Genomic DNA, 26,300 nt, shown 5'->3' with positions numbered 1-26,300 from the left:
AAGACCAGGCATTTTGCCATGACGTATTTTTAATACTACTAATACATAAAGATACAGAAACAAAATAATACATATTAAAGTAAAATGTGGATTATGATGAAAATTAAGGGCAATACATTCCACATTGTATTATGGACTTGTCACGGTTGATTTTTATTGTATTATTCAATTGAATCTTTTCAGTTAACCTTTTTGCTAGTTTTTATTGTGAAGTTTTTTATTTTCTATATTTATTTTAATTAACTAAATGAATATTTTTTTTATGTTAAAAGTTCCAGTTAAATTTGCTCCAGAGTTGTTCTAGTTATGTATTGTTAATTAATTAAATTTTTGTTCTGAAAGTTGTTTTATTTGTATGTACATTTAAGTAAAAAAAAAATACTAATTAATTAAAATAACTGTACAGAATAATTATTTTATTTGTATCTATTTTCTTTTCAATAAGTTTAAAAAAAAAAGAATTTTAAAACTTGTTACTGATCTTGCTCTGGAGTGGTTTTGATGTACTAGAATAGCTGCATTTGAATTGATTAAAATTGAATAAAAACAAAAATGGATAAAAAAAAACAAAAAAAAACAACTAATAGAATCCAATAAAACATTTTAATCTTAAAAGTTTGTAAACTCAGCGTTACAGATGTGTTGCTGCCAGCCACGATTTCAGGAAATTTGCCATTTTGACATCGTTTAAAGTAGAATACTCCTAATGCAATTCCGAAAAGCTTTAATGTCAAATATGAGCTCATTCCAACATGTGCGCACGCTGGTGTTGGCTCGCATCCGGATCACGTCAGCCATTTACGAGCCGATAAATCAGCCAAACGCGTCTCGAGGCGGCGTCGGCTCCGACATAAAAGTCCCGTTGAGAGCTCCAAACGACGCTCGAGGACACTTTCAAGACTCCACTCGTGCGGAGCGACATGCTTGAATTGGAGACACTGCTACCTTGACTTCTCAATTTTCCCCATTGAAGTGAATAGAAAATGCCATTAATCAGTTCCAGAAAGGAAAAAAAAAAAAAACCAAAAAAAAACACATTTTGTTGTTACTGTACTTTGTGTGTGCGCGCGTGTCAATGGCGGCAGGGCGTATCCAGGCTTTGCCCGCACCGCCAGCAGCAGTAATGACGACGATGCCACGTGCGGCCGTCTTGCGCCGTGCGGAAAGACTCGCCGAAGATCAACTGGAGGAAGGACAAAAAAATAAATAAATACACACAATTACAAAATACCCAAAAAAAAAGTTCAAGAAAAAATAAAACAGATTCAGACAATACAGGTAAAAACATAAAGATACATTTTAAAATAAAATCAATAACAAAATGCACTAGAAAACAAATATGCGTTTAAATAATGACTTCAAATAAAAATAATTAAAATGTAATAAATCAATGAACTAATGGAATGAAATAAATTCCTACAAAATTAAATGAATCGATATAATACATCATTTAATTATAATTCATTTGAGATCAAAAATGAAACGTAACTTAACGTGATAAATAAATGGTTAAATTGTTACATTTTTTTATTTAAATTTAACCAACAATACAATAGAAATTATACAATATAACTAAATAAATAATATATTTTTGAAAAATGCATTCAAATAAAATAAAGCAATGCAAACAAATTTAATTCATGAAAAATAGAAAGACTAATAAATAAATAAATTACTTAAATCATAAAGATAATTATTAGAAATAAAATGGATGAATTCACCAAAACATGGAATGAATAACAGATGTTAATGGATTTGTTGCGACTGAGCAAGATTGTACAACTTATGACTTGCTTAACCCGAGTGATTGCAATTTTATAACGTGATTGCAATTTCACGGGAACTCGACTCGATTTGTTCGATTTTTGCCGCGGTCACTCGAAACCGAAGACTCGAGACCGACTCCCGACACGTGTGACGACCTGGCGCCTTCTCCTCCCTCACCTCGTCGCAGCCGGCGCAGCGCGGCCTGACGCTCTGGCAATAATGTCGTCCGCACAGGAGCCTCCGATTGGACCAGAAGTAGACCAGGTCGGCCAATCCCTGGCCGCACTCGGCGCACGCGAAGCAGGCGGGATGCCACAGGGCGGCTCGGTAACCGGCGCGCTCGGCAAAAACCGCCGGGCTCTCAGCCGCGACGTCGCCGCCGCAACCTGAGCAGCGCTGAAACACAATAAAGCGCCATCTTGAGGCAGCGCTTTTAACCAATAAAAGCCGACGGATCGAGCATCTTACGTATCGAGTGTTGTTCTCTGTGCCATTGGTGGACTCTTCAGGGGCGACGGCGTCGCGATCCGGGTGGCGGTCCGCGGCCTCCTTGTCGCCGTGGTTTTGCTCCCTGGCTTCCCTCTGATCGGCCGCCTCCCTCAGGGCCTCGCCGTCGCCAGGCAGCGCCACCTCGCCCACGCCCAGCGCCTCCATTTTGTAGCGCTTCACAAACAGCAGCATGGCGGAAACCTGCGACGGGAAATGGCTACGAGTTCGAAACGCAGGAGGGTTTTCTCCAAACGTAACATCCCGCTGCATTTCAAAGCCGATAACAGCCTCAAACAAAAAGCGGCTTCACCCCAAGGACGAAGAAAAGCCGCGAGAAAGGGGTGACGCCGGTAGTCACCGTTTCAACATTTCAAAGAAGCAGATTCAACCAGGTAGGCGAACAATTAGCACGCGCGCTAACTGGCCGCCTCACCTCGTCATCGTTGGCCAGGCTCTGACACGCCATGGGGTCCTGGTCGTGGGCGGGGAGCTGGCCGAGGAGGCGCCTGCGACGCAGCACTGCCCCCCCGGTCCCGGAGACGGGACGCTGACTCTCTGGGATCAGCTCCATGTACTGCTTGGCCTGGGAATTGGGGAAAGCAGATGATCATCATCAGCAAAGATTGGTCTCCCTGGTATGCTCAGAAAAGGGCTGTGGGCTGACAATCGTAAGTGTTAAACCTGTTCAATATTTACAAATCGCAAATCCTTGTGTGTGGTCTGCGGAAAAATGTAAACAATGCACCAACTCTGTGATTCTTACGTGTTTGAGAATTCATAAAAATGACAATGTAGTTACCAGATAAGCTAACAGTTAGCCTAGCTGCTGCGTCTACAAATATTCTTGCTTCTTTTTTGTATTTTTCAGGTCAGTCTTTGTACGACAAAAGACTTGATTCCCTTCATTTTGTATATTTTTTCCTTTTGAATGCTGAACGTGGCCAAATGCTCCGCCCCCCCGAATGGATTTGCGTCAAGACAGATTTGACGTCATTTGGCAGCCACAACTTGAGGTTCCACAGGGATCCGTCGCAGGTCCACTTATTTCAAACTTGACTCCGCCCTATGAAATATTCTGTATCGCCAAAACACTTGCCTCGTAAGACTCACGGTAAGAGTGCATTGTCGATATTACAAACGGTAATATTTCCATGTAGCTATAGCTTTTTTTTTTTTGAATCCCCCATTTGGTGATTCGCCCACAGTGTGACTCCCTTTGTGGTCTATGAGGTTATCGGATGACAGCAGCGGAGTCGTGACTAATAGTCTAAAGTTGAGCTTGGAATGCTTGTTTTCTCCCTCTCTCGCTCGCTCTCTCAATGAGTAACACATTTGACTCGACATGTTACACCGCAATGATTCTGGCCCCACACCACCTCAAACCCGAACCCCGCCCTCGTTCTCCGACAATCACGCCCGCCATCGCGATCGCAGGCTGTGAAACCCGAAACAGACGTGAGGCTTTTTAATGGGAAGCAGACAGTCGAACAGGGAGGGTGCTGGTCCATTCGTGCCCCCCCCCCCCCCCCCGCCACCCCCGCCCCGCTTCGAAGTTGCCGCATTAAGCTCACACTGGGAGCTGAGGCTTGTTCACTTGAAATTGTCTGTGATGTTTTTGGAAACATGTACATTAGGTTCCCTGAAGGCTGCACGTTTTCTTTCTACTTTCTACTGACTCGAAATTGATATTTACAAAAAAAAAAAAAAAAAAAAAACGTTTTGGAGCGTGAATGACTCTAAAATTGTCTTTTTTCGTCCATAACCAAAATTGTATTTGATGTTTGTGGAAAAAGCGGACACGCGAGTTTGGTTTGTTGTTGACTAAATTGTCTTTAGTGTTAAAAAAAAAAAAAAAACAACGTCAACAACTCAAAATGGTCTTTGATGTTTACAAAAATATGTATGTTAGGTCCATGAAAAGCAAACACTGTCTTGGATGTTTATGAAAAAAAAAAAAAAAAAAAAAAAAAACATGTTAGTTTGGTTTAAAACTCTAAATTGTCTTTTTTTCTTGCGAAAAAAAGGGATGTCAGGCCCATTGAAGACTTGAAATTGTCGTCGTCGACGAAAGCGTACACGTCAGGTTCGCGTAGGACCTCACCAGCTTCTGGTTGAGGCCGGCGGGCGCCCAGTCGTAGGTGGTGGTGCTGAAGGTGGGGTCCTTGCGCGACACCACCGGATTGGTCACGATCATGCGGTTCCTCTTGTACAGGCGGAGGCCGCCGCCCCCTTTCACCTTGGCCGTCAGGTGGGCGCAGGGCGAGTCGGCCAGCAGGCGTCCCATTCGCCGGTCGTCATCGGCGTGGCTACCGGGCGCGTGGTCCGCCGTGCTGCAGCCGCACGCCACGCACGCTTTCCTAAAAGCAATGCCGACGCCGGGATTACGGTCACTGGCAACTTCCATCTTGTTCATTTCATTTAATTCTCTATTTGTATGTATGCAAGTATTTTCAAGAATGTTTGTATTCGGTTCCTCTATATTGTGGACGAACGTATCCCCCCTTGGCTAAAACGTGACGTCACCTCCAAGAATGCGGCTGCAAACCCGGGCAGCCGTCCTGACAAATGAGACACACGGCTGGATCCGATGCACTCGCCTCTGCTGACATCTGGGGGACGGGGGGACGGGACAAAAAACAAAACAAACAATAAATTACTCGTGGCGCTCAATTCGGATTGATTTTAACGAGCCTACTTGAACGATGTCGCCTAACAAAACAGCAGCAAGGAATTAGTAGGATTTATTAGATAGTCAGATGGACGGAATGACTTGAATTGCTGGTCAAAGCCGATGTTTGCGCTGTCACTTGTTGCTAGGCGGGAGTTCTCGAGGCTGTGATTTGACGTTTGTTTTACTCGAACAAAAATAGCCTTTGATATTTCAGTTGAACTGGAAACGTCTTCGTATCCAAGTCACAAGGGCAGGGAGAGTTGACGGTTTGATTTTACTTGGAGAATATGTTGCAGGTCAATAAAAAAAAAACAAAAAAAAACAACAACCACAACAACAAAAAAAACGAGCTGGCGGCCGCATACGGTCGACCCGAGCCCGACTTTGGTGGATTTAAATCTTCTGGCTGTAGTTGCCGTTTGCCTGTCAGCGGGTATTACCAAGGCGTCCGTTCTGACGCAAGACCGGCACTCGGGTTCATCCCAGGGGAGCCGGGCGGGCTTTAGGTCAGGGCTCAGGGCGAAGTGTCATGTTGATTCAGGAATAGGAACAGAAGCACGTAAACGCGCTAAAAGCTTTTGTCGTGTTTTGGCCGTGTGGCATTTTAAGGGCACCGACGCCACTCGTGTTACTTGAAATTCTGTTACCAGAAGACGGCGACCTGACCGCTACGCTAACTCCTACGTGTTCTCAAAATTGTCTTTGATATTGACAAAAACATTCACGTCAGTTCTTCGGAAAACTTGCAATTGTCTTTGATATCGACAAAAAACAAATACGTTGAACGTCTGTTGTAGGATCATTCTTTTTCTTTGGATGTTTACGAAAACATTCACGTCAGGTCCTTGGGAAGACTTGACATCGTAAAAACGTGAACATTCATTGACAACTCCAAATTGTTTTCGATGTTTAAAAAAAAACAAGTACACATTAAGTGAAGGCTCAAAATTCAATTTGGTTCAAACTTGTCTTTGACATCTACGAACACAAGTACGTTAGGTCAGTAGAACTTCAATTGTCTTCGGTTTTTGGTTCGCCGAAGTGGCTTCGATGTTTACGAAAACAAGTACGACCAGGTATGTCGAAGGCTTCCGATTGTATTTTCCTCCCCAATGGAGTTATTTCAAGCTGCTGAAAAATCGGGAGGATCGGCAGCCAACCCGGGGGGGGGGGGGGGGGGACGGCATCTAAATTTAGAAAGCGCGATAAGAAGAGTTTGGCTCGGCCCCGTCATTCCAAACACGCGGACTATGTGGCGGAAACGAGCAGGAAATGCTAATGAGATGAGAAGCTGAAGGTCACGACGTTTGCTCCATCGAACACCAGAAAATGCGAGAAGTTTCCCAAAACAAGTATGTTAGGGCCATCGGAATGTCTTTTGACCTTTGTGAAAACAAGTACACGTTCATTGAAGACCCTAAATTGCCTTTCATGCTTCCGAAAACAAGTCTGTCGAGAGCTCGAAGTCCCGTTGAGGACTCAAAATTGCCCTCGATGTTTGACGAAGACAAATACATTGAAAACTTTAAAGTTGACAATTAAGCATAATGGAATACTGGTATTATGAAGCGTGATGACTGTCGGTACGGGTTGCGTTCATGTGCTGGACGTGTGCCTTTGGAGGGGGCGTGGCCCAGCGAATGACGACATCAGCCGTTTCTGGTTCATTTTTTTGGCAGCGGGCGAGGACCTGGGCTCCGTTCAAAGTGTCACTTCATATTTGTGGCGCTATAAAAGTATGAAAAGCACATCTGGCTCAGTTGAGGCTAAATTTGTCATCGTTACGTATCCCCCCCTCCCCCCACCACCCAACAAGCCTGACTGTGTGCATGTGCGTTATTGCGGGTGTCTTGGATACAAGGCGGTGTTGGGGGCAGTTTAAGCCCCTGGCAGGTGCCGGTGATCCATCAGGTGATCACGGATGAACGTCACCATTGGCGTGCACTCGTCCCTCCGATGCTGGTAAGTTAGTATATTGCTGCTGTTTATTTGGTTCTCAAATAGGATGCTTTTTTTTTTTTTTTTCTTATGAACTATATAGAGTACAATGCTGCTGACTATTCTTGGTGCTGTTCACATTCACATCTGCATTATATTTATTACCTCTTTATTATACACTGCTCACAAAAGGTTCAGGATATTGGGGTTGAAGGCAGGAACCTGCAGGAAATGCACTTTGACCTTCACGGGTCATCTCAATTTGACCTCGTGTGAACCTTCGAATGCATGTGTTGTACTGCAGCGGCGGTTTCTGGCATATGCGCGATGTGCGTCCAGTACTTTTTGCACAACTTGCTGTTCTCTACCAAGGAGCTGAATATGAACATTCCCAGGGACGTCCAATGTATTGCCTTTCTGTGACTCTTCCAGTCTCCGGGTGTGACACCAAATTCGGCGGATGTCGTGAGCAGGTTGCAACAGAGAGACTGGAAAAGTCCTTGGAAATTGTCACGAATCAAATACTAGCGCATAACTAAGATGTTTTTTTTTGAAGCCATGCTGATTCTGATATTTGGCAGAATAAAATTCCGATAACCGATTAATCGGCCGACTAATTAAAAAATTATATATATATATATATATATATAATGCATAAAACAACTTCTATTTTGGTCCCTTCATGTACAGTTGCCTCGTGCTGGTTTCCTTGACTGACGGTGTGAATATTTTTCAACTTTTATTCCATTGTTTAAAAAAAAAAAAAAAAAAAGTTTGGTCCTACCTTCTCGGCCGCATCCATGCTGGCGTCTCGTCTGGTCTCCTGACCCGCACTGAGACTTGAAATTCCTGGCTCGTCAGGCCCGCTTCCTGTCCACCCCGCCCGCCGTCGCCCTCGCTTCCCCCCTCCGTTCTCCCTCTCCTCCTCTGAAAGCGAGTGGGCAGGTCTCTCCTCACCTCCTGTGTTCCAGCCCGCCTGGCGCTACAGGAATGCGTTTCCTAGCGACTCACAATGCGCGCTGGGCTCGCAAACCGTCGCTCCCCGCAGAAAGACGGCTGGCGCCCGGCCAGCCAATAAGAGGAAACCTGGGTGCGTGTGTGTGTGTGTGGGGGGGGGGGACGAAAACAGCTCACCAATGGAAACGTTGGCGAGTCCTCCTCCTCCTCGGCGGAGGTTACAGCGACGCGTTGCGTTGCGTCGACTCACCTTCTCTCCGTTTGGGTGACCTCACGAGCTACGTCGGCCGCAACATTAGGTACACCTCCGCTATCCGGGAAGTTGGTGCCGCCCACTCAATCGGTGCACTTCTGAAGACAAACATACGTTAACAATACAATTGTGGCGCATATCAATAGAGGCAAGTAAGCGCAAAAAAAAAAGTGGGATGCATCCTAAAAGAGAACACTGGGAGACTTAGTGGAATGATTTGCTCAGCGCAAACAGCTCCGACCAATAATATGATGTGCATGTGCTGTGGTTGACCACACGCTGCAGCAAAGACGCACACGCGCGTATATGCAGGAACACACGTGCACACAAACACACACACATGGATGCACACAAACATACACTCGCGTACACACACACACACACACACACACACACGCTGGCAGAGGAAAAAGACCAAACAGTGCACGCAAAAGTTAAGACACGCAATAATACTTCATGACAACTGGGGTGGGGGCTCTGACTGATGATGTCACTTCCTGTTAAGGTTTAGTCAAGGCAACAACGTGACGACCAAGTATGGAGGATTTTTTTTTTTTTCTTCCAAAAAAAGTGTAAATAATTAGAGCCAGTTCAATAGATCATTTGAAATAATACATTGTGCATTATTTCAGAATATTAAATAATATTTTGTATGTAATGACAGTTTTAGTTAATAGAATTTTAAATGTTGATTTCTTTATCTTTTAACCATTAAATGGTATTTTTGTTGAATTAATGACACTTATTTAATGCTTATTTCTAATGGCATTGCCTAATTTTAAATTTAAAGACTCACAGCATATGATTGCCTTTTTATGCAGAGAACAGTAAAGCAAAATAAAAATTTTAAGAAATGAATCAGAATTTAAAGTCATTACATTTTGAAATCAGGCAAACGATTCATGGGCTCAATATTCAACATTTAAATATTTTTCTACATTTTAATGAATAAATGGCCCACATAATTTTATATTCTCGTTCATTCAATTGAAAAGGTTTGATACGCATTTAATCTCTGCGCAACCTCCGCATCACATTCATCAACTCTTACGAACATAATACACCAAATGGGAAAGTATGCTTCTTCGAGTACATTTGATTTTTTGATTTTTTGAGTGCAGAACGAGCAGCCAATATGACCTCACAAATCATATCGCGTGTTGATTGGATCACATTTCATCAATGTTTAGAAAGGGAAACAACGTAAAATTTCCTTCCTGCAAATTATATCGACAGAAAAAAAAAAGGCTCCTTTAACTCTAGCACCACCTTCAGGTCACATTTAAAATAGCTTCAATTGTTTATTGATTTATTTTTTTTAAATTGTGACTGTACAACTTCAATCGACAGTTTTAGCATGCCGAATGTGTAATTAACAGTGATTAATTGACACGATCGACTATGCTAATTAGTACTTTGTTCTTCACAGAACCCTACTACAGTGCAAACTGTAAAGTCCAACAATCAAAGTCAAGGAATTCCCAAGTTTCCGGGAGCATTAAAACCAGCATGATGTCACACAAGACCTCAGTTCAGTGAGCAACAAAGGATTAACTAAGCAGGTGTTTCTTTAGGGATTTGTATTTGCGACACTTATTCCAAAAGAAAATTCAGCAACGAGAAGACGACGACACAGGACATAAACGAAGTCAGTAAGTTGATCGACCAGCGTCCAAGTCTGTCACTCAGTTTCGGTGTCTGAACCGGATCTGGATCTTTGATTTCAGGCTCTGTGAGCCTTTGATAAGAAGAAGGTGAGGGAAAAAGGAAGACACACGGGAAGTTAGGTGAAACCACAGGGGCGGTGAAGAAGATACGCAGGAAGCCAGGCGATGTCAAAGCAGCGATGAAGACGACACACGGGAAGTTACCGCAGTGCAGACGCCAGGAAGTCACGTGCCGTCGTCAACGCAGTCACCCGAGACCGTACGCGAAGTACCGTCCGGTGCACGCACAGACAATCGGCCAAGCACGTCAAACGCCAGACAATCTCATACGATGAGCCCGCATGATTGCACTTCGGTCTGACGTGTGTTAAGAGCGGAGTCGTCCCGATTTTAGGGTCCAAAACAGGTCGGGGCTGACAATCTGAAATAAGCGACGTGGTCAATATTTACAACAGAAAGTCTGTGTGTGTGCGTTTTGTGAGATCACGTGTGATCACGCGATATTTCCACATCGGCAGGGCAGCAGAATCTTGATGTGTGCGGCGTTGTAGTTTGTTGAGATTATCGGAGCACACGACACGACCGAAAGTGTTCAATGCCAGATTTTTTTCGTCATGTGTGGGGTCTGTCACAGATAAATAACAACCTTTTAAGATTTGAAAAGTCCTGACGTTTGTACCGAGCCTTCCTTATGTGCCATCGAAGCAGCGGCGAAGACACACGGGAAGTTATGACATGGAAACATGAAGACTTCAGCGTCACCGTTCGTGCGTACGCTTCCTCGCTTGTTATCACAGTTAAGGGCGAGTGTTTTACTATTAACAGCGGGTGACTTCCTGTTTACACTTGTATGTTCAAATGTTACCCACAGAGCAAATCATTTCTGTGAAAGTTGAACAAATGGGAGATGACTGCGTTGGTCTTCGGAGGTTCCGGTGTAGCGGTTACTCTGCTGCCCTCCAGTGGCCAATTTGAGCATTGCTCAGTGGAGATGAAGTGTGGTCCTCATGCAGCTCCTTCCTGCCACCTCCATCACATGACATCAGCCTTGGTCAATCATTGAAGGTGCAGTCAAGCAGAGCTTAAGTCTCCCTCCCGTCACCCCCCAAAAGGTTTGGGTGGTCTTTCCTCCAAAGACTTTGGACTCTCTGGGACAGTTTGGCCGTTTAGTGGAGTTCACAGAAGAAGCCGGTGGGGTTTTAGGGTCTACATGATGATACGCGGTTCCGGAACCGACTCGCTGATGGACTTGTGCGGCAGGACGTTGGCGCCGTTCAGGTAGAGCTCGTCGTTGACCAGCACGTCCTCGCCCAGGACCGTCACGTTCTCCATGCGGACCTGACCGGGAGAGGACGGGGAGCGCCACATCGGGTTCGCAAATAAGTCTCGAGTCTTAAGCTGCAAGCAAGTAACAAGTTACTGACTTTTACTTGGAAAAAAAAGTCTCTCTATTTTTCTATTTTTAATATAAAAAAAATTCCCTTGAAAATACATCTCAAAAAACTGAACATATAGAGATATTTTTCTTGGAATGTACCTATTTTTTCTTTTTAAAAATACATCTATAAAATCTAATTTTTCAAGAAAACTTTTTTTTTCCCATGAAAACATATTTTCCAAATAAAACCTTGATTTTGAGAAAAAGGTCATGCTTTTTTCCAGCAAAATATAAGCACTCTAAAAAAAATGGTTTTTAGATTTTTTTCTTTTTCCCCAAAATTAATTTTAAGGTCTTTTTTTTAAGAAAAACCTCATATTTGCTAAAGAACAATTTATTCTGATAGAAAAGTTTTATTTATTTATAACAATTTCCCAAAAGTAACATTTTTGAAAGTCAGTTTTTCAAGAAAAATATTTTAAGTTTTGAGAAATTAATGTTTTTAATTTCTGCCTTAAAAAAAACATTTTGCAATTTTTTTTTCTTGCAAACTAAAAATGAAAATTACAACCTTCTCAAAATGTAGGTTTTTTTTTTTTAAAACCATTTTTTATTGGGTTTAAATCCAAATGTATCCAAGAAAACTCGAAAAAAAGTCCCATTTGTTCAAGAAAAACTTTAAAAAAAAAAAGAAAAATCAGACTTCTAAAAAACTGACTCTTTCAAAAAAAAAATATATATATTTTTTTTCCCCCAGAAAATGCATGAATTCGACCGTTTTTCATCATATATTTTCAGGAATACTTGTCGTGGAAAGAAATTCCAGGAAAAGCGTCACATTTTCCAAACAAAACCAAAGACGCTATCTTGACAAGACAGAATTTCAAATGTAAACAGGCAAGACTAGTCAATTCATATAGTTCAAGTCTAAGTCCAGACGAGTGTTTGATTTTCGTCAGTCGAGTACAATCGGCGACTTAAGTGTTAAGGGGACACTTCACTTACCCACTGGCCCACGGAGGAGCTCCAGCCCACGATGCAGCTCTCCAACCAGGAGTGCGAGCGTACTCGCGCCCCCTTCAGAACCGTGCAGCGCTTGACCCGCACGCCGTCCTCCACCACCACGCCGGCACCGATGGTCACGTTAGGCCCGATGGTGCAGTTCTCGCCGATCCGGGCCGTCGGGTCCTACGGTTGCGGAAAGCGAGGGACGCGTGAGGATCACGTATGATTTGATTGAGGACGTGACAGGATGACTGACTCACCACCAGAACGTTGCCGAGAAAACCGGGGCCGGTGCGCAGCTTCTCAGGGGCCTGTTGCCGTAGCGACTGCAGGTACATGCACATTCCCGTGAGGAAGTCCTTGGGCTGACCGATGTCCATCCAGAAACCTGCACACAGGTTGCCATGGAAATAATGAGGCAAAATGTTTGTTTTCTGAACCGGAGGGTCATGCTCATGTTCATCACTGGTTCAACACAACCACTGAATCACTACAACCTGAGACTTGTGGAGCATTCCAAGACCTAGACAGATCCCAGTCTTTAGTCTAAAGACCTATACTAGAGTCCGAAACCTGATTTTGGAATGTGGCTATTTGCTAGGTGTAAGGAACAAGAGGCAGACCCTCGGACTGAAGTCAGAGACCAAGACAAAGTCTGTGGCAAAGGCTTTGAATAAAATGAGGGGCTTGGACTTGAGTCAGATATTTAGACCAGAGTCAAAGACCTAGGCCCAAGTCAAAGACCTGGATGAGTTATAAAAAAAAAAAAAAAACAGACTGAGGTCATATCCCTGGGCACTGACCAGACTCTTTGACTCTGGTCCAGATACTTTACTCTGGAAAAGTCTCTAGTCTAGGTCTTACTCTTGTCTGAGTGTTTCACAAATGTCTCAGTTTTGTGAAACTGGTCCAGGACTTTAACTCCAGTCCAAGTATCAGTCTCAGGTCTAGGTCTTTTACTACAGTCCAGGTATCTGAATGTGATCCAGATCTTTTCTTCTGGTATCACTCTCCGATCTAGGACTTTTAGTCTGGTCTGAATCTTTTAAATGGCTCCCAGTTTATGAACCGGGTCCAGGACTTTACCCGGTCCAGGACTTGGACTCCAGTCCAAGTATCATTCTGTAGTTAAGGTCTTTTACCAGTGGCGGGCGGTGAGTTTCGGACCTGGGCCTTCAGTGACCTAGTCCACTCCTTAATAACACCATCATGTCGCAAAATAACGCTATTTAACTATTATGACTAAAGCCAGAAACACCATTATCTTCCAATACATCAATTCTAAACAACTCCAAACCTCCATAGAAGTTGTAGTGCATACATTTAAATATAAAGCAGTTCAAAAATCAATATTTATCTAATCACGTGACAAAAACAACCATTTTAGATAAAATACTTCGTACTCACCGGAGCCGCTGATACAGACGCAGCAGACCTCCTTTCTTTTCTCCTGCCTGTCTGTGTAAGCTAGCTGTCTGTCCTGCTCATGCATGCTGCGCTGAAAGTGCCCGGAAAATCATTTTACAGATTGAAACAAGCCGGACAGCAACTACGTTGCTCTGACCTAGCCTCACGAAGTCGAGTTTTTCTTGAAAAGTGGCTCTGAAAAAGACATTTGAATCATGTCCGACATTGTCCTCCTCTGTCAAGCCACAGATTTGTGCACATTCAGCTCCAGCGATCAGTGGGGTAAACATAGCAGACTTCAGATGAACAAATCAGAGGACGGAAACATGCCAACGTCTCGCGAAAATTTGACAAGGTCAAAAAAAAGAAACGACCATTTCAACGCTGTGCGTCTTCGCCGCCTGCACTCGATGTTCCGAAGGCCTTGGGCAGATTACAATTACATGGCAACACACAGAAGCTGACATCTGATTGGACATTTTCTTTTTTTTTTTTTAATCTACATATTATACTGTACTTGACCGGAAAAGCTGGGCAGCCAAGACACACGCTATGAAATGAAGGCAAAAGACTGTTGGCAATAAATTAATATGCAAACCCCAATTCCAATGAAAGTCGGAAATAAACACGGAATATTGTATGCACGACAAGGACAAGATATTTCAAGTTCAAATTGATGAACATTATTGTTGTCGTTTTTTTGCAAATCTTCTCTCATTTTGAATATGATTGCGACACCTTTCAAGAAAGACGGAACAGGGGGCAACAGAAGACGGGGAAAGTTGAGGAACGCTTAAAAAAAATATATAAAACATTCCACAGGTGTACAGGTTGATTGGCGCTACTGCATTAAAAACCAGCGCCATTGTGTAAAGGACTGCACGTGTGCTCAGAAAACCATTGTCAGTTAGCACAGTGCGTCGCTACAGCTACAAATGCAAGTTAAAACTCTACCATGCAACGTGAAAACTATGTAGCACCAACAACAGAGAAATGCTACCAGCTTCTTTGGGCCCGAGCTCATCTGAGATGGACTGACGCAAAGTGGAAAAGTTTGCTGTGGTCTGACAAGTGCACATTTCGAGTTGTTTTTGGAAATCGTGGACGTGGAAGGCTTCCAAGGCCCTCACTGTACACCACTGTCTTTTACTCCAGTCTGAGTCTTGGACTCAGGTCCAGGGTCCTCATGTACAAAAGGTGCATACGCACAAAAATGCGCCGTACCTTCTTTTTCCACGGCAAAGTTCAGATGTATCAAGAGTGAAACGACCATGGAAACGAGTCACTTATTTTTGAGTTCTGGATATTTTTGTGCTTACAACGTTTTCTGGATTTGAGCGTATGCCATGTTTCAGTAGGAAATCTACCCAAGTCTTTGTACATGAGGCCCCAGGTGTCTGAATTTGATCCAGATTTTTGCCTCTGGTATTAGTCTCTAATCTTACTCCTCTACTCCTGTTCAAGTCTTTGACTCATGTCCAGGTGTCAGAACCTGGTCTGGATCTTTAATTGCAGGGAAAAGTGTGATTCTGCAAGTCTTGGATCTTGACTAAGGATGTAGAGCTACACGTGGGTTCTAGTAAAAACTAGAAAAGGGGTGGTGGAGATCTAGAGTAGCACAGATAAAAGAACATGCCAGCTAAACACATTTGGTTCTGATCCAGTGCAAACCTCTGGTCTCATTATTGGGCACGAGTGCTTGGTGTCAAGGGCTTCAGGTGGGACTAAAATAAATAAATGAATAAACTTACGTCTGGTGGAACTGTGAGCTGAGGAGACCAGAGAGACCATGAATACAACGTAACAAATACACTATTCACAAAAAGTTGGGGATATTGGGCTTTAGGGGGAAATTTCATGAGGAAGCCTAAATGCACTTGAACTACTGCAGGGAAACTTAATTGGACCTTCCCTAAACTTAACTGTTCAATCTTTCAGGGCTTTTCTGCACAACTTGCTTCAACTTCTCTTTCAAGAAGCTGAACAGCAAAATTCACATCAAAGTCTGTGTACTTGTGGTTTTCCGCTATTCACGGTAGGGGCTCGGTCCCTTACTATACTCTGCTGTGCTATGCTAGGCTAGTCAAGGTTACCCTGTAACTCCATGGCGTACAGCTGTCCCTCTTCAGCCATGACAGGGAAAATCTCTTTCTCTATGGACGTCGGTCTCAACTGCACACATAGACAAAAAGCAACCCGTTACAGTGTATTCAAAAACAGCGAGTCTACATTCACGTTGGTTCGGGGTTTTCCCGACCTGGATCCTGTCAAGCATGCTGGAATTGAAGATGTACATGCCCGCGTTGATCTTGTTGGACACAAACACCTGCGGCTTCTCCACAAAGCGATGAATCCTGCCGCTCTCCGCCTCGAACACCACCACGCCGTACTTGGAGGGCTCCTCCACGCGAGTCACCTTCACACAAATGTCAGTGAGGAGCCATCTTAAATCAAATCATAACCATAGTGAAACATTTTATCCTGAAGTTCCTGAACCACACGCTACAGGTGACAATCTGCGATAGAGAGACAAGTTGTAAACACATTTGATCTTGGTCCAAGTAATAGTGTTTTTGCTTTGGCCTGAGCACAAAAACAGGGAACAGGGAAAAAACAGGGAAATCAGCAAGTAGGCGAACTTGCAAATGACCAACAGCGAATATGCGGGGGTACGCTGTATAACATCTATAAAATGACTTTCTCGCTCACCACAATGGTGCCCTCCTTGCCATGGTCGCAGTGAAACTTCAGCATATCTTGGAAGGGAAAGTCACAAATGACGTCCGAGTTGAGTACGAAGAAGGGCTCGTTGTCAATGTCCAGCAGCTTACGGGCCAGCGCCAGAGGACCCGCTAGTTCCCAAGGTGAAGTACACGTGTTAAATTTCATTCTGATCAACAAATGGATCAGCTTGTTTAAAAAAAACAAAAAACTATACATTTTCAACAGCTGTCCAAGTACTTTTGGCCATTCTAAATGGAACGTGTTCCTCAAGGCTCAATCCCATGCCCCTGATAATTATTAATTTTCCCAAGTTGTTAGAAAGTCTGTCTCACAATTCTGAGGTTTTGGGATTGAATCTAGGCTTCAGCCTTTATTTGTGGAGTTCGCATGTTCCCTCTTTGTGCTTGCGAGGGTTTTCTGCGGGTACTCGCTTCCTCCCACGCCATGCATGTTAGCTTCATTAAAGGTGTGAATGTGAGTGTGAATGTTTGTTTGTTCATATGTGCCCTGTGATTGGCCAGCGGCTAAGCCAGGGTGTACCATTCCGCTTACCCAAAATGAGCTGGGATAGGCTCCAGTGCTATAGAAAACGGATGGATCAATTTCCCTATAGTCGATCAAGGAAATGTTGCCATTTCTCAAAATGATGCTATGTTCAAAGGCATGGGGCAGTGTCGTTTTTCTCAGAGCCTGCTTGTGCACACTCACCAGTTCCGAGAGGCTCCTTCTCGTGTGAGAGCGAGATACGAATTCCAAGCTGGGAAGAACAAAGAAACATTGACCTTTAGGCTCAGCAATAGATGCCTTAATAGATGCCTCCCCCATCTGAAGTGGAGTAAATAAACGCCCTGTGCCACTATTTGCAGAAATAGTGTTTTGGGGGTTTTTTTTTTGTCCATGTTTATGCCATGTACACTATTTCAAAATGTTTTAGATATTTTATTGCATCTATTCATGGGACAACACTGAAAAAAAATGACACTTTGCTACAATGTAGTCAGTGCACAGCTTGAATAACAGTGAAAATTGACTGTCCCATCAAAAGAACTCGACTCACAGCCATTAAGTGTCTCAACCGCTGGGAACAAAAGTGAACACACCTCCAAGTGAAAATGTCCAAACAGGGCACAATTTGCCATTTTCTCTACCTGATGTCATGTGACTCGTTAGTGTTACAAGCTCTCAGGTGTGAATGGCGAGCAGGCATGTTCAATTTTGTGTTATTGCCCTCACATCCTCTCATACTCATATATATTATTGTAGATCATAGCTCATTTTTGTAAGATACTGTAGCCACGTTTCGCTATAATAATATAATTATTTTGTTTTAAACTACTCCTTACATTGGCAAAAATTAGATGCCTCCCCCATCTGAAGTTGAGTAAACAGACTATCTGCCACTATTTGCGGAAATAGAGCGCGAGCAAATATACGAGAAAGTTGAGGACTCAAAGGTTGTACACGTTGACCAGACAATTCGCCTTTTTCGGCTCCAGAAACGAGACTTCCCTTTTTCCATTGCTAACCAAAAACAGAAGCACCGACCGAAGCATTTAAAGCATCTCTCAAGACGACATATTGCGTCTTAGCGCTTGCCTACAAAGTATAAAGATGCCGTTTTTAAGCGACAATTAGCAATCCAGTGGACAAATGGTGCCTCGACAATGTTCCTTATTAGTTCCTCTTTAGCTGATATTTTACTGTATTTTTCCATAACAATGTATTTTTTGGGGGGGCGTTGTTGAATATGAGTGTGTGGTCGCAGTGTGTTGGACGTACTCTCTGCTCCTGGATTCTCATTTCTCGCTCCAGCAGCTCAGACATGTAGCTCACCGCCAAGACCACGTGCTTCACCCCGGCCTGGGCGGACGGAGACACGCACAAACGCAACGTTAACGCTTGCCGCCGGTGACACCGAGCGCGTGTCGTGTCCTACCTTAACCAAGGCCTCCACCTGGTGCAGCAGGATGGGCTTGTTGCAGAACTCCACGAGCGGCTTGGGCACGCTCAAAGTGAGCGGTCGCAGGCGGGTGCCGTAGCCGCCCACTAGGATCAAAGCCTTCATGCTCGCCGACGTCTTCAGCTACCGTTACCGTGGCAACCGGGGCTCATCAATGACCACTCTGCTGGCGACCTGTCCCACGAGTCTCTCTCTTCTTTTTTGTTTTTCTGTCATTTTTGAAAATGTAAATAATCAAAACCCCATGGAACAGGAAGAGGAATTGTTAATTATTGTGATGTAGGAAAGTAGGGAAATCGTATCCACAAATAAAATCCAACCCTTCCTCCCCCCAAAAAATCCTCGACAAACTCACATGAATTGATACAATCGATTAATCGTCCAACGCTGAGTATTTTAGACTTTTATGACAGTTAAAATGTAGAAAAAGAGTAACCCATGACACTGATTCATCTCCACGATTAATTTGGTTACTTATAATACAACAGTTGTTTTTTTTTGTACACTTTTAGTACAATAAAGAATGTACAAAAAGAGCGATGTGTGACATTTGAACTTGGCGACACGTCCGTGCAACACAACAATACTTTCCTTGTTTTCCACACGATTAACAGTGAGAACCAGAAGAAAGTCGCGGCACACGCGGGTGTAACTATCCCTATTTTGTGCAGAAGTGTGTTTCCCTCGAGCAACTATAAATGAACACGTTTAAATCCGGACTCCAGTTGTTCATTTAAAGAACCCCCATTGGCTGAAGGGCGCTCGTGTTAGCTTACAGGAGCTAACTAGCACGCTTCTCGTTGCGGTAGAGTGATTCTATTCGTCCTCGCACTGCTAAAATTGGGTAAAGTGTTCAAAAGGCCTCTTTAGACTCACATTTAGGGAGACATCCACAGTAGCTTGAACTCCGTGAGTGACACGTAAGAACGTTCAAATCCCAGCTCGTTGTTTGCCTTCCGGATTCTCAGCTCCACGTCAATTTCGATAAACCCACAACTGGTTTATCCTGTTTTGGATTTCAAACTAAAGGTGAACGGTGGACAAACTCGACACTTCACTCAAATTACGAGGTGAAAGCGAAAGAACAACGAATGACCTACTTGCTAAAGACAATGAACAACTAATTGTGTATCGATTCCTCATTTTGATGTTTAAAGGGTTCTTATTTGTAAATATTCTAAAGTGATATTATTCAACTTCCGGTCAACTTGGTTGAATATATTGGACATAACAACGCGCTGTCGATTGCAGGGTGTCAACCGCTTTGGCAAGAATCGTTCATTTTGCTCGCAAATAACATCAAAAATGAAATGGGTCGATACTAAACATTTAGGTGGACTAAAATAGAGTTAAAGAGCCAACATGCGGTATGAATTATAATTGAATCTACCTTTTCTCCTCCCACCCCTCTCAACTTGTCCGAGCAGACTCCGCCTCTCCACCACTTTCGACCAATGGGATCAAACAGCGCGGCAACGTACCCACGTGACTTATTAACGCCTCGGGACACAGACAGAAACACAAATTTACTGTACAATAAAAATGCAATATACATTTTTAATATTCTTGGAGTCCAATATATATATATTGAAAATGGCATACATTTTATACACACACACACACACACACACAGTCTATTCATGTTTAGTAGTACAACTCTAGTAGTACCAAAGTACACTCTACATGTGAAAGAGACGCCACAAAGAAGCCACCTCAAGCTTATTGGGTGGCGGCTAAATAATAATAATAATAAAAGACAGATGCAGCATAATGTAGAACACACATACAATTAATAAACAGGCCTGATCCGAGTCACATAAATATTTTGTCGCACACATATGCAATGGACGACTCAATACTGGACTAGCTACTGTTTGTAATCATTTTTGATAGTTCATTCCTAAAATAATTACAAAATCCTTTTCTACATAAAACGTGGAATTGAAATGTACATACCGGTAATTTCTATAGTTACTTTGATTAATATTCTTTACAAATAGAAACAACACAACAAGTTCTTTGAAAAGGTATTTATTATTATGAGTTCAATTAAAACATATCTTTAATTTTTTAATGAAAAAAATAATGTCCACGCAAAAAAAAGTGTATATTTAAAACCAATGAGTAATGTATATGTTGATTATTCTTACCCCCTCAGTCACACAAAGCCATAACCAAAGCAACCACAGTTTGACACTGAATATCAGCGATTAAAATAACTGTAAATAAAAGCTCATATGTCAGTCATTATGATTTTAAGAAAGCTCTCGTAGTCAGGGGTCCCAGCGCAGGTCGCAGACCAGCGCAATGTGGTCCGACGGGTGAGCTACGCTGGGCAGCGCCGTGTAGGTGGTGACCAGGTGGTGGGCCGGCATGGGGATGACCTGCTCCACCCGCATGCTCTGCGGCTGGATGAAGATGTAGTCCAGGCAGCCTTGGAAGCCGCCCACGTAGTTGGTGTAGGCCAGTGGCCCGCAGGCGCTCAGCAGCGCCGGAAACGGGGAGGTCAAGTCCACGGCGAACAAACACGACGGCGAATCCTCCTCTTGGGGGCCCGAGCTGCTCCAGTCGGCGTGTTGCCGGGGGAGTTTGGCCTCGGTTAGCAGCTGGAAGACGCCTGAGGAGGGACAGAAGAACCGGCGGGACTCAGAACACGGTGGCAGGAGTGGCAATTTAAGCAAAACGGGTTCTGTAGGTTTGTGGAGGAGGAATAGCAAATTTGGCTGCAAAAAAAAAAAACGGCTTTATTTTCAGTAGCCCCTTTCATTCGGCCATTTTTTTTCATCCTGAGATGCGTGCAAAAATTTGAATTTACATTCCGTTTCCTTGCAGTGAAAGGACAGTATCAGTTGGTGGCAGTAATGCGCCAGTAAGCTTGTTTGCCAACCGCCGGTAGAACAAAAACAATGGACGAAAAACAAAACAAAAGCGTAGCAATAGTAACAGTACATTTGAGTTGAGTTGTTGTATGCTCTGTTTGTATATATTGCTGCTCCGTGTGTTAAAGAAGACATTGCTCGAAGGTTTATTCTTACCGCAACATTTATGCTACTTTTGTTAGCCCGTCTGTGGCATTTTGCATTAAGCTAGCAGACTTTCACAGCCACCTCTGACACTTGGGCATGCCTACAAGTTACAAGTTGCAGTTTAGTTACCCGAGCTCGGTGAGGAGTTGAAGTCGCCGCAGAAGACCAACGGCGCTCCCGGGGCCACCTCGCCGATCACGTGACTCAGGTGCCGCAGAGCCACGGCCATCTGGACCAAGCGGACGTTCCCACCTTCAAAGGAAAAAGAAGATGCTTTATTTCCGGTAGTTGCTGCGGTTTCGTATCGTAGCAAAGTTTAAATCAGTGGAACAGTTCAAGCCACGTGTGTGAACAGAAGAACTGAAAAATAATTGAACTTATATTTTTTCCCCCTGATGGTTAAAGGGAGGCGTCTAATAGGCTGTTTGGACATAAGTGCTGTAAGTTTTGGTTAGCAACTGGAACATTAACGTTTGTGTGAAAAATAGCATCTGAAGTGAGATTTACAGTTACCACTCATTTTGGTTGCCCTGATGGTTAAAGGGAGGAGGCCGAGAATGTTTACATGCCTCAGTATGTGCTGCTGTTTTGGTAAGCAAGTGTACCTTGAGGGTGCCAGTACAGGTGTGTGTTGGCCACGCACACTTTCCTGCCTGCCTGGTGGAGGTCCTCCAGCATGCTGACCTGCAGAGATGAGACAGACCATCAAGGAGCGAGGGAGTAGAGCGTGTCGGCTAAGACGGCGCGGACACAGGCTCGATACCTGCAAGGCGGTGGAGCGCTTCACAATCTTGTCTCTCAGGGTGTCGTACGCCGAGATCCTCTCCAGCAGCTCGGCGTGGAGCGGGTCCGACGTCAGCGCCTCGCTCAGCGTGATGTCGTGGCGACTCAGAAGCTTGAATCTTGTCCTAAAGGAGGAAAAAAAAGCAGTACAGGAAGCTTTACTGAGACACCAATGTGCTGCCCAGTACTGAAAATGTGTTCTTTCAAATCTAGCGTCTTCTCCAACAAACCTGCGGTAGAAGGTCGCCAATCCTTCGTGTTGCTTCTCTTTAAGCTTAAAAACGCCGTCCAGGCCAAAGGCATCAAGAGCTGGAGTCAGACTGTCCAAAAACACCCCTGAAAATGTCAACAACAAAAAAAAAGTCAGCAAACATCAACAGCGAACCTCCATTTATCACAGGAATACGTTCAAGACGACCACGCAATAGAAGAAAATTCGTTATTTTGGTTCTACATCTGTAGTTTAATCCCTCGGACACATAGGAAACACAAACTTATTAAAAGTTTGAGTTTATTAAAAATTCATGCTCATAGTAAACACTACAATGATGCACAAATTTACAAAGGCAATGATAAAACCTCATGAAAATAAAAGCATACCTATAGAACGTCTGCGCAAAATGTAAAAGAGAAACAAAGCATCGCAGAAGCAGCAACGGCGGGAAACAACAACACATATTGGGGCAACACTGCATAACACACACTGATCAGTGAATGGCGTGATCATGCTTCACCTTTGTCCACCTCCTGCAGACAGACGACGTCGGCGTGGTATCCCGCCAGCTCCTTCTTGATCAGGTTCTGCCTGTAATCCAGCTGCAGGGCGTAAGGGGCGCAGTAGGGGTACAGCACCATCTTGGACAGCTCCGTCTGCGCGTAGACGTCGGCGAGGATGTTGTAGGACACCACGCGCAGCGCCGGCCACGTCGCCTCCTTGGCCGTGTACGCGTGCCGCTCGTCGAAGGTGCACGCGCCCGGCCCGGCCTCCACGGCGCCGGCGGAGAGGAGCTCGGTGGGTCGGCCGTGGCGCCCGCCGCCGTCTTTGGGCGTGCAGCGCAGTTTGAGCCGGCAGCCGATGTCCTGAATGCACGGGACGTAGACTCGGCTGCAGCCCACTTCTACCCAGGCGATGTCCTGAGCGTTCGCTTCCCCGGCAGCTTTGGCACTGGAATGACAATAGAGATTAGATGGATGGAATTACACCTATTGTACTAAACCAACACATAATTTACAGAAGTCCGCTAGCTCCGTGCTAACACACAATGAAAAACGCTACAGACGGGCAAAGAAAACTAGCATAGATGTTTTTTGTAGTATAACTCTTTAAGCAACAGATATAGGGTGGTTAAGGACTGAATTAAATGCTTATCTCAAGGAACCACAGTATGTAGCATTAGCTCAACTACCATTAAATAGTAATAGTACATTTGAATTATAGCTTAAGTAAACAAAAAGGGGGCATGGAATTGACCCTTGAGGAACTCCATTTTCCATTTAGAATTGATAGCCAAAAGTAATCCTTGTGCTGAAGCTCATCAGCGTGTATGTCCATTTTAACTTTTTACAAATTTTGTTACAATACCACAAAATGTAGTCTAATTTTTTTAATTCACATGAAATTTCCTATAAAATGGCCACAATGAGAATTCAAAAAGTACTTAGAAATATTTTGCAAATATATTAAAAATAAACTAAATTTTATTTTATTATTATTTTTTTTTTTAAAAAAAGGTTTTGGAGAATAAAGTTAGTGTCGCTGTCCCTCATCTTAATCAGCAGGTGAGACGCTTTCAGACTGGTTTGTGCTGTCTTCAAACACCGTTGAAGCTAAGTACAAATTAACACAACACTCAATCAGTTCCAAGATCAGGAAACATTATATAGTGAAGCATACGCCAGTCTTTCATAAGATTCACAATCTTAGCTTTGTTTCTTTAAGTAGCTAACGTTCAAAGACTGAAACATGAGTGGGTAAACAATTAACGCAAATACAATAACATAAGTGAAAGCCTTATATATATATATATATATATATATATATAAGGCTTCATATACATTTTCTTGCGATTCACTTTTTTTGCTTCCTCGTTTGAAATCCTACAGGTCCTGTTGCTCAGAGAGGACCAACTTGGATCTTTTAGCATTAGTCTATGTGACATCATCTGAAACAGGTTTACTACCAAAGCTTTGTAGCTAAAAATACAGCTAAAAATTTGAGAGAACTATTTGCAGCAATAGTAGGAATGACCTGCAATGGACATGTAGCTGAACCTGAAGCAGCGCTCAGAAGTCGATCAAATTAAAAATCAGCTCTTGGCATAATCAGTACCCAAGTCGTAGCTCTCAGTTTCCAGAAGGTTGGGATAATCGATAATCAGTTAATATGCAGTAGTTCAGAAAAAAATTATTTTGCACCAAACTTGAATTTTTTTTTTTGCAGATTATTCGATTTATCAATGGAATAATCGATACAATAATACATTCTAAAAATATATATTCTATGTACGATTTTTTTTATTTTTTTTAAATCCAACAGTTTAGTGTGTATAGTAGTACAGTGTACAGTCCTTTAGTTGTATTTAACTTTTAAATACATTTGCTCTGTAATTGATTTTAAAATTGTATGAAAGGATAGTTTGGATCAAACTTTTTTTGTCACGTGACATCAACGTGGAATGTTTCGTCCAGTTACCTGGCGTTCGGGCCCTTCTCCTTGTACCACGTCAACTCGCAGCGGTCCAGATCTCCGAACTCCACCTCCAGCTTGGGACACACCGGGAAGCCAGCCAGCAGCGAGGCCGGCATCGAGGCGGTGGTGAAGGTGGGCTCGTTGCGGCGTATCGAGTACCGGACGTCGCCCAGCTGCAGCACGGCCCCGTCCCGCCACGCGTCCGCGTTCAGCACCGTCTCCGACACCTCGTCGCCGTCCACGTAGAGCTTCACCACGGCGGGCTCCGGGGTGTCCCCCGCCGCCGCAGCCGCCGGCTGCTGCCCCGCGTTCCTCTTCGCCTTCTTCGCCTTGGTTTTGCCCTTCGCGAGGGTGCAGGCGATGCGGGACAGGACCTTCCCCAGCGGCTCGTCCTGCTCCCGCTGCATGTGCTTCTGGCTGCCGTCCACGCGGAACGAGATGGTCAGCTTGGGCTCCCCGGCGACACATCTCACCGAGGCCGGCTCCATGCTGCCGAGGAGGCGGCGCGCCCGGGTCAAAGCCGCCGGCGACGAGGTGGAGAGCAGGCGACGGTGAAACGGAAGGACGGCAGCGACGAGCTTGTTGAACATGAAGCCCGCCCCGGTGTCTCCAAAGCCGGACTAAATGCAACTCAAATGCACCCGGAACGAACCGCAGTAGGGGGTCGTCTACCCCCTGAACTCACCACTCTAAGGAGGGACTAAATGCACCGGAACTAGCTTGACAACCGCAATGTGGGACCGTCTACTTCCCGGTATCAACAGTCAGCGAAGTTGCGGATTTGGTCTGTTCTTAAGATTTTGTTTCTTCTTAAGCGATTTCACACAAAAAATGAAATTCATACACCCAATAAAAAAAACACACTATTTCAAGCATCGCTATATGACGTTAGTTGTAGCCATGTCGAAGTCAAAGTTATATAGAGTTCTCCTTGTGTACATGACCAGTGCGTCAAAAAAAAAAGAAAAAGCTTTACTGCCTCCCACTGGACGTTGGTAAAAGTACACAAATTCCGTTCTAAAACGTCACGTGAAACGTAATCAAATCGTTTTCTTTCTCCTTTTTTCATGTAATAGCCGCACAGAAAGTGAGCCATGCAATTCGTGGCAAATGAATTACTGAACTTGATTTGGCCAAGTTAAGCTACGATGAACTCATGTGACAAAATGTATTCCTTATACAATACTTCCTTTCCCCTGTGTATTATTAGTCCATCTTCGAAGGGAGAGTAGTTTTACTTTATTTTTAATTGGTCAACTTCCTTTGACACCTTTTCAGGAAAAGTTGTAATTTTTCAAGTAAAAAGTCAAAACTTTTCATAATTAAGTTGTAATTTTTCAGAAAAGGGTTGTCATTTTTCAAGGATTTTTAAAATTCTATTTTTAATAAAAAAAATAATAGTTAACATTTTTTTTCAAGAAAGTTATTTTTTTAAAAATCAAAATTGGTTCTAATATTGTGCAATAACGTTTATTATAGTTTTATATATTTTATAAAATTTGCATTTTTAAAATAACTTTCCAGAGAAAAAGTCCTAATTTTTAAGGAGCAAAGGTTTAATTAAAAAAAAGTTTTAAAGTTCGATT

At 43.6% G+C, this 26,300-nt stretch overlaps 3 protein-coding genes across 3 annotated transcripts; all 3 read right to left on the bottom strand.

Moving 5' to 3' along the window:
* Positions 1–584: 584 nt before the first annotated feature.
* lmcd1 (LIM and cysteine-rich domains 1) lies at positions 585–8,676 on the bottom strand. Its single transcript, XM_061786303.1, has 7 exons — positions 7,650–8,676; positions 4,780–4,865; positions 4,358–4,613; positions 2,690–2,839; positions 2,236–2,457; positions 1,945–2,163; positions 585–1,183 (listed from the first exon to the last, which is right to left on the bottom strand). Exons 1-7 carry the CDS (start codon positions 7,665–7,667, stop codon positions 1,073–1,075), a joined length of 1,062 nt encoding a protein of 353 aa, XP_061642287.1. The 5' UTR covers positions 7,668–8,676; the 3' UTR covers positions 585–1,072.
* A 199-nt stretch (positions 8,677–8,875) lies between these two features.
* gmppb (GDP-mannose pyrophosphorylase B) lies at positions 8,876–19,564 on the bottom strand. Its single transcript, XM_061786302.1, has 10 exons — positions 19,093–19,564; positions 18,193–18,425; positions 18,036–18,116; positions 16,965–17,013; positions 16,242–16,384; positions 15,790–15,948; positions 15,626–15,704; positions 12,386–12,513; positions 12,126–12,308; positions 8,876–11,080 (listed from the first exon to the last, which is right to left on the bottom strand). Exons 2-10 carry the CDS (start codon positions 18,319–18,321, stop codon positions 10,949–10,951), a joined length of 1,083 nt encoding a protein of 360 aa, XP_061642286.1. The 5' UTR covers positions 18,322–18,425; positions 19,093–19,564; the 3' UTR covers positions 8,876–10,948.
* A 667-nt stretch (positions 19,565–20,231) lies between these two features.
* On the bottom strand, positions 20,232–25,693 carry pde12 (phosphodiesterase 12). Its single transcript, XM_061783819.1, has 7 exons — positions 24,718–25,693; positions 22,760–23,190; positions 22,256–22,361; positions 22,006–22,150; positions 21,848–21,926; positions 21,372–21,494; positions 20,232–20,833 (listed from the first exon to the last, which is right to left on the bottom strand). The coding sequence occupies exons 1-7, from the start codon at positions 25,302–25,304 to the stop codon at positions 20,490–20,492; spliced, it is 1,815 nt and encodes a 604-aa protein (XP_061639803.1). The 5' UTR covers positions 25,305–25,693; the 3' UTR covers positions 20,232–20,489.
* Between the last annotated feature and the right edge of the window lie 607 nt (positions 25,694–26,300).

The sequence above is a fragment of the Phyllopteryx taeniolatus genome, chromosome 9, assembly GCF_024500385.1.
Source record: "Phyllopteryx taeniolatus isolate TA_2022b chromosome 9, UOR_Ptae_1.2, whole genome shotgun sequence".
NCBI classification, from domain to species: Eukaryota; Metazoa; Chordata; class Actinopteri; order Syngnathiformes; family Syngnathidae; genus Phyllopteryx; species Phyllopteryx taeniolatus.
This window is presented reverse-complemented; position numbering and strand designations above follow the sequence as displayed.

Excerpts from the sequence above, each read along its gene's own strand:
- lmcd1 (XM_061786303.1), bottom strand. Across the intron at positions 2,840-4,357 it reads CCGGCCTCAACCAGAAGCTG|GCCAAGCAGTACATGGAGCT; the intron begins GTGAGGTCCTAC and ends CCCAATTCCCAG. Across the intron at positions 2,458-2,689 it reads GCCTGGCCAACGATGACGAG|GTTTCCGCCATGCTGCTGTT; the intron begins GTGAGGCGGCCA and ends TTCCCGTCGCAG.
- gmppb (XM_061786302.1), bottom strand. The coding sequence starts at position 18,321 with ATGAAGGCTTTGATCCTAGTGGGCGGCTACGGCACCCGCCTGCGACCG. Across the intron at positions 18,117-18,192 it reads AGGTGGAGGCCTTGGTTAAG|GCCGGGGTGAAGCACGTGGT; the intron begins GTAGGACACGAC and ends CCGTCCGCCCAG. Across the intron at positions 17,014-18,035 it reads TGAGAATCCAGGAGCAGAGA|CTTGGAATTCGTATCTCGCT; the intron begins GTACGTCCAACA and ends TGTTCTTCCCAG.
- pde12 (XM_061783819.1), bottom strand. The coding sequence starts at position 25,304 with ATGTTCAACAAGCTCGTCGCTGCCGTCCTTCCGTTTCACCGTCGCCTG. Across the intron at positions 23,191-24,717 it reads GAGAAGGGCCCGAACGCCAG|TGCCAAAGCTGCCGGGGAAG; the intron begins GTAACTGGACGA and ends TTGTCATTCCAG. Across the intron at positions 22,151-22,255 it reads TTGGCGACCTTCTACCGCAG|GACAAGATTCAAGCTTCTGA; the intron begins GTTTGTTGGAGA and ends TTCCTCCTTTAG.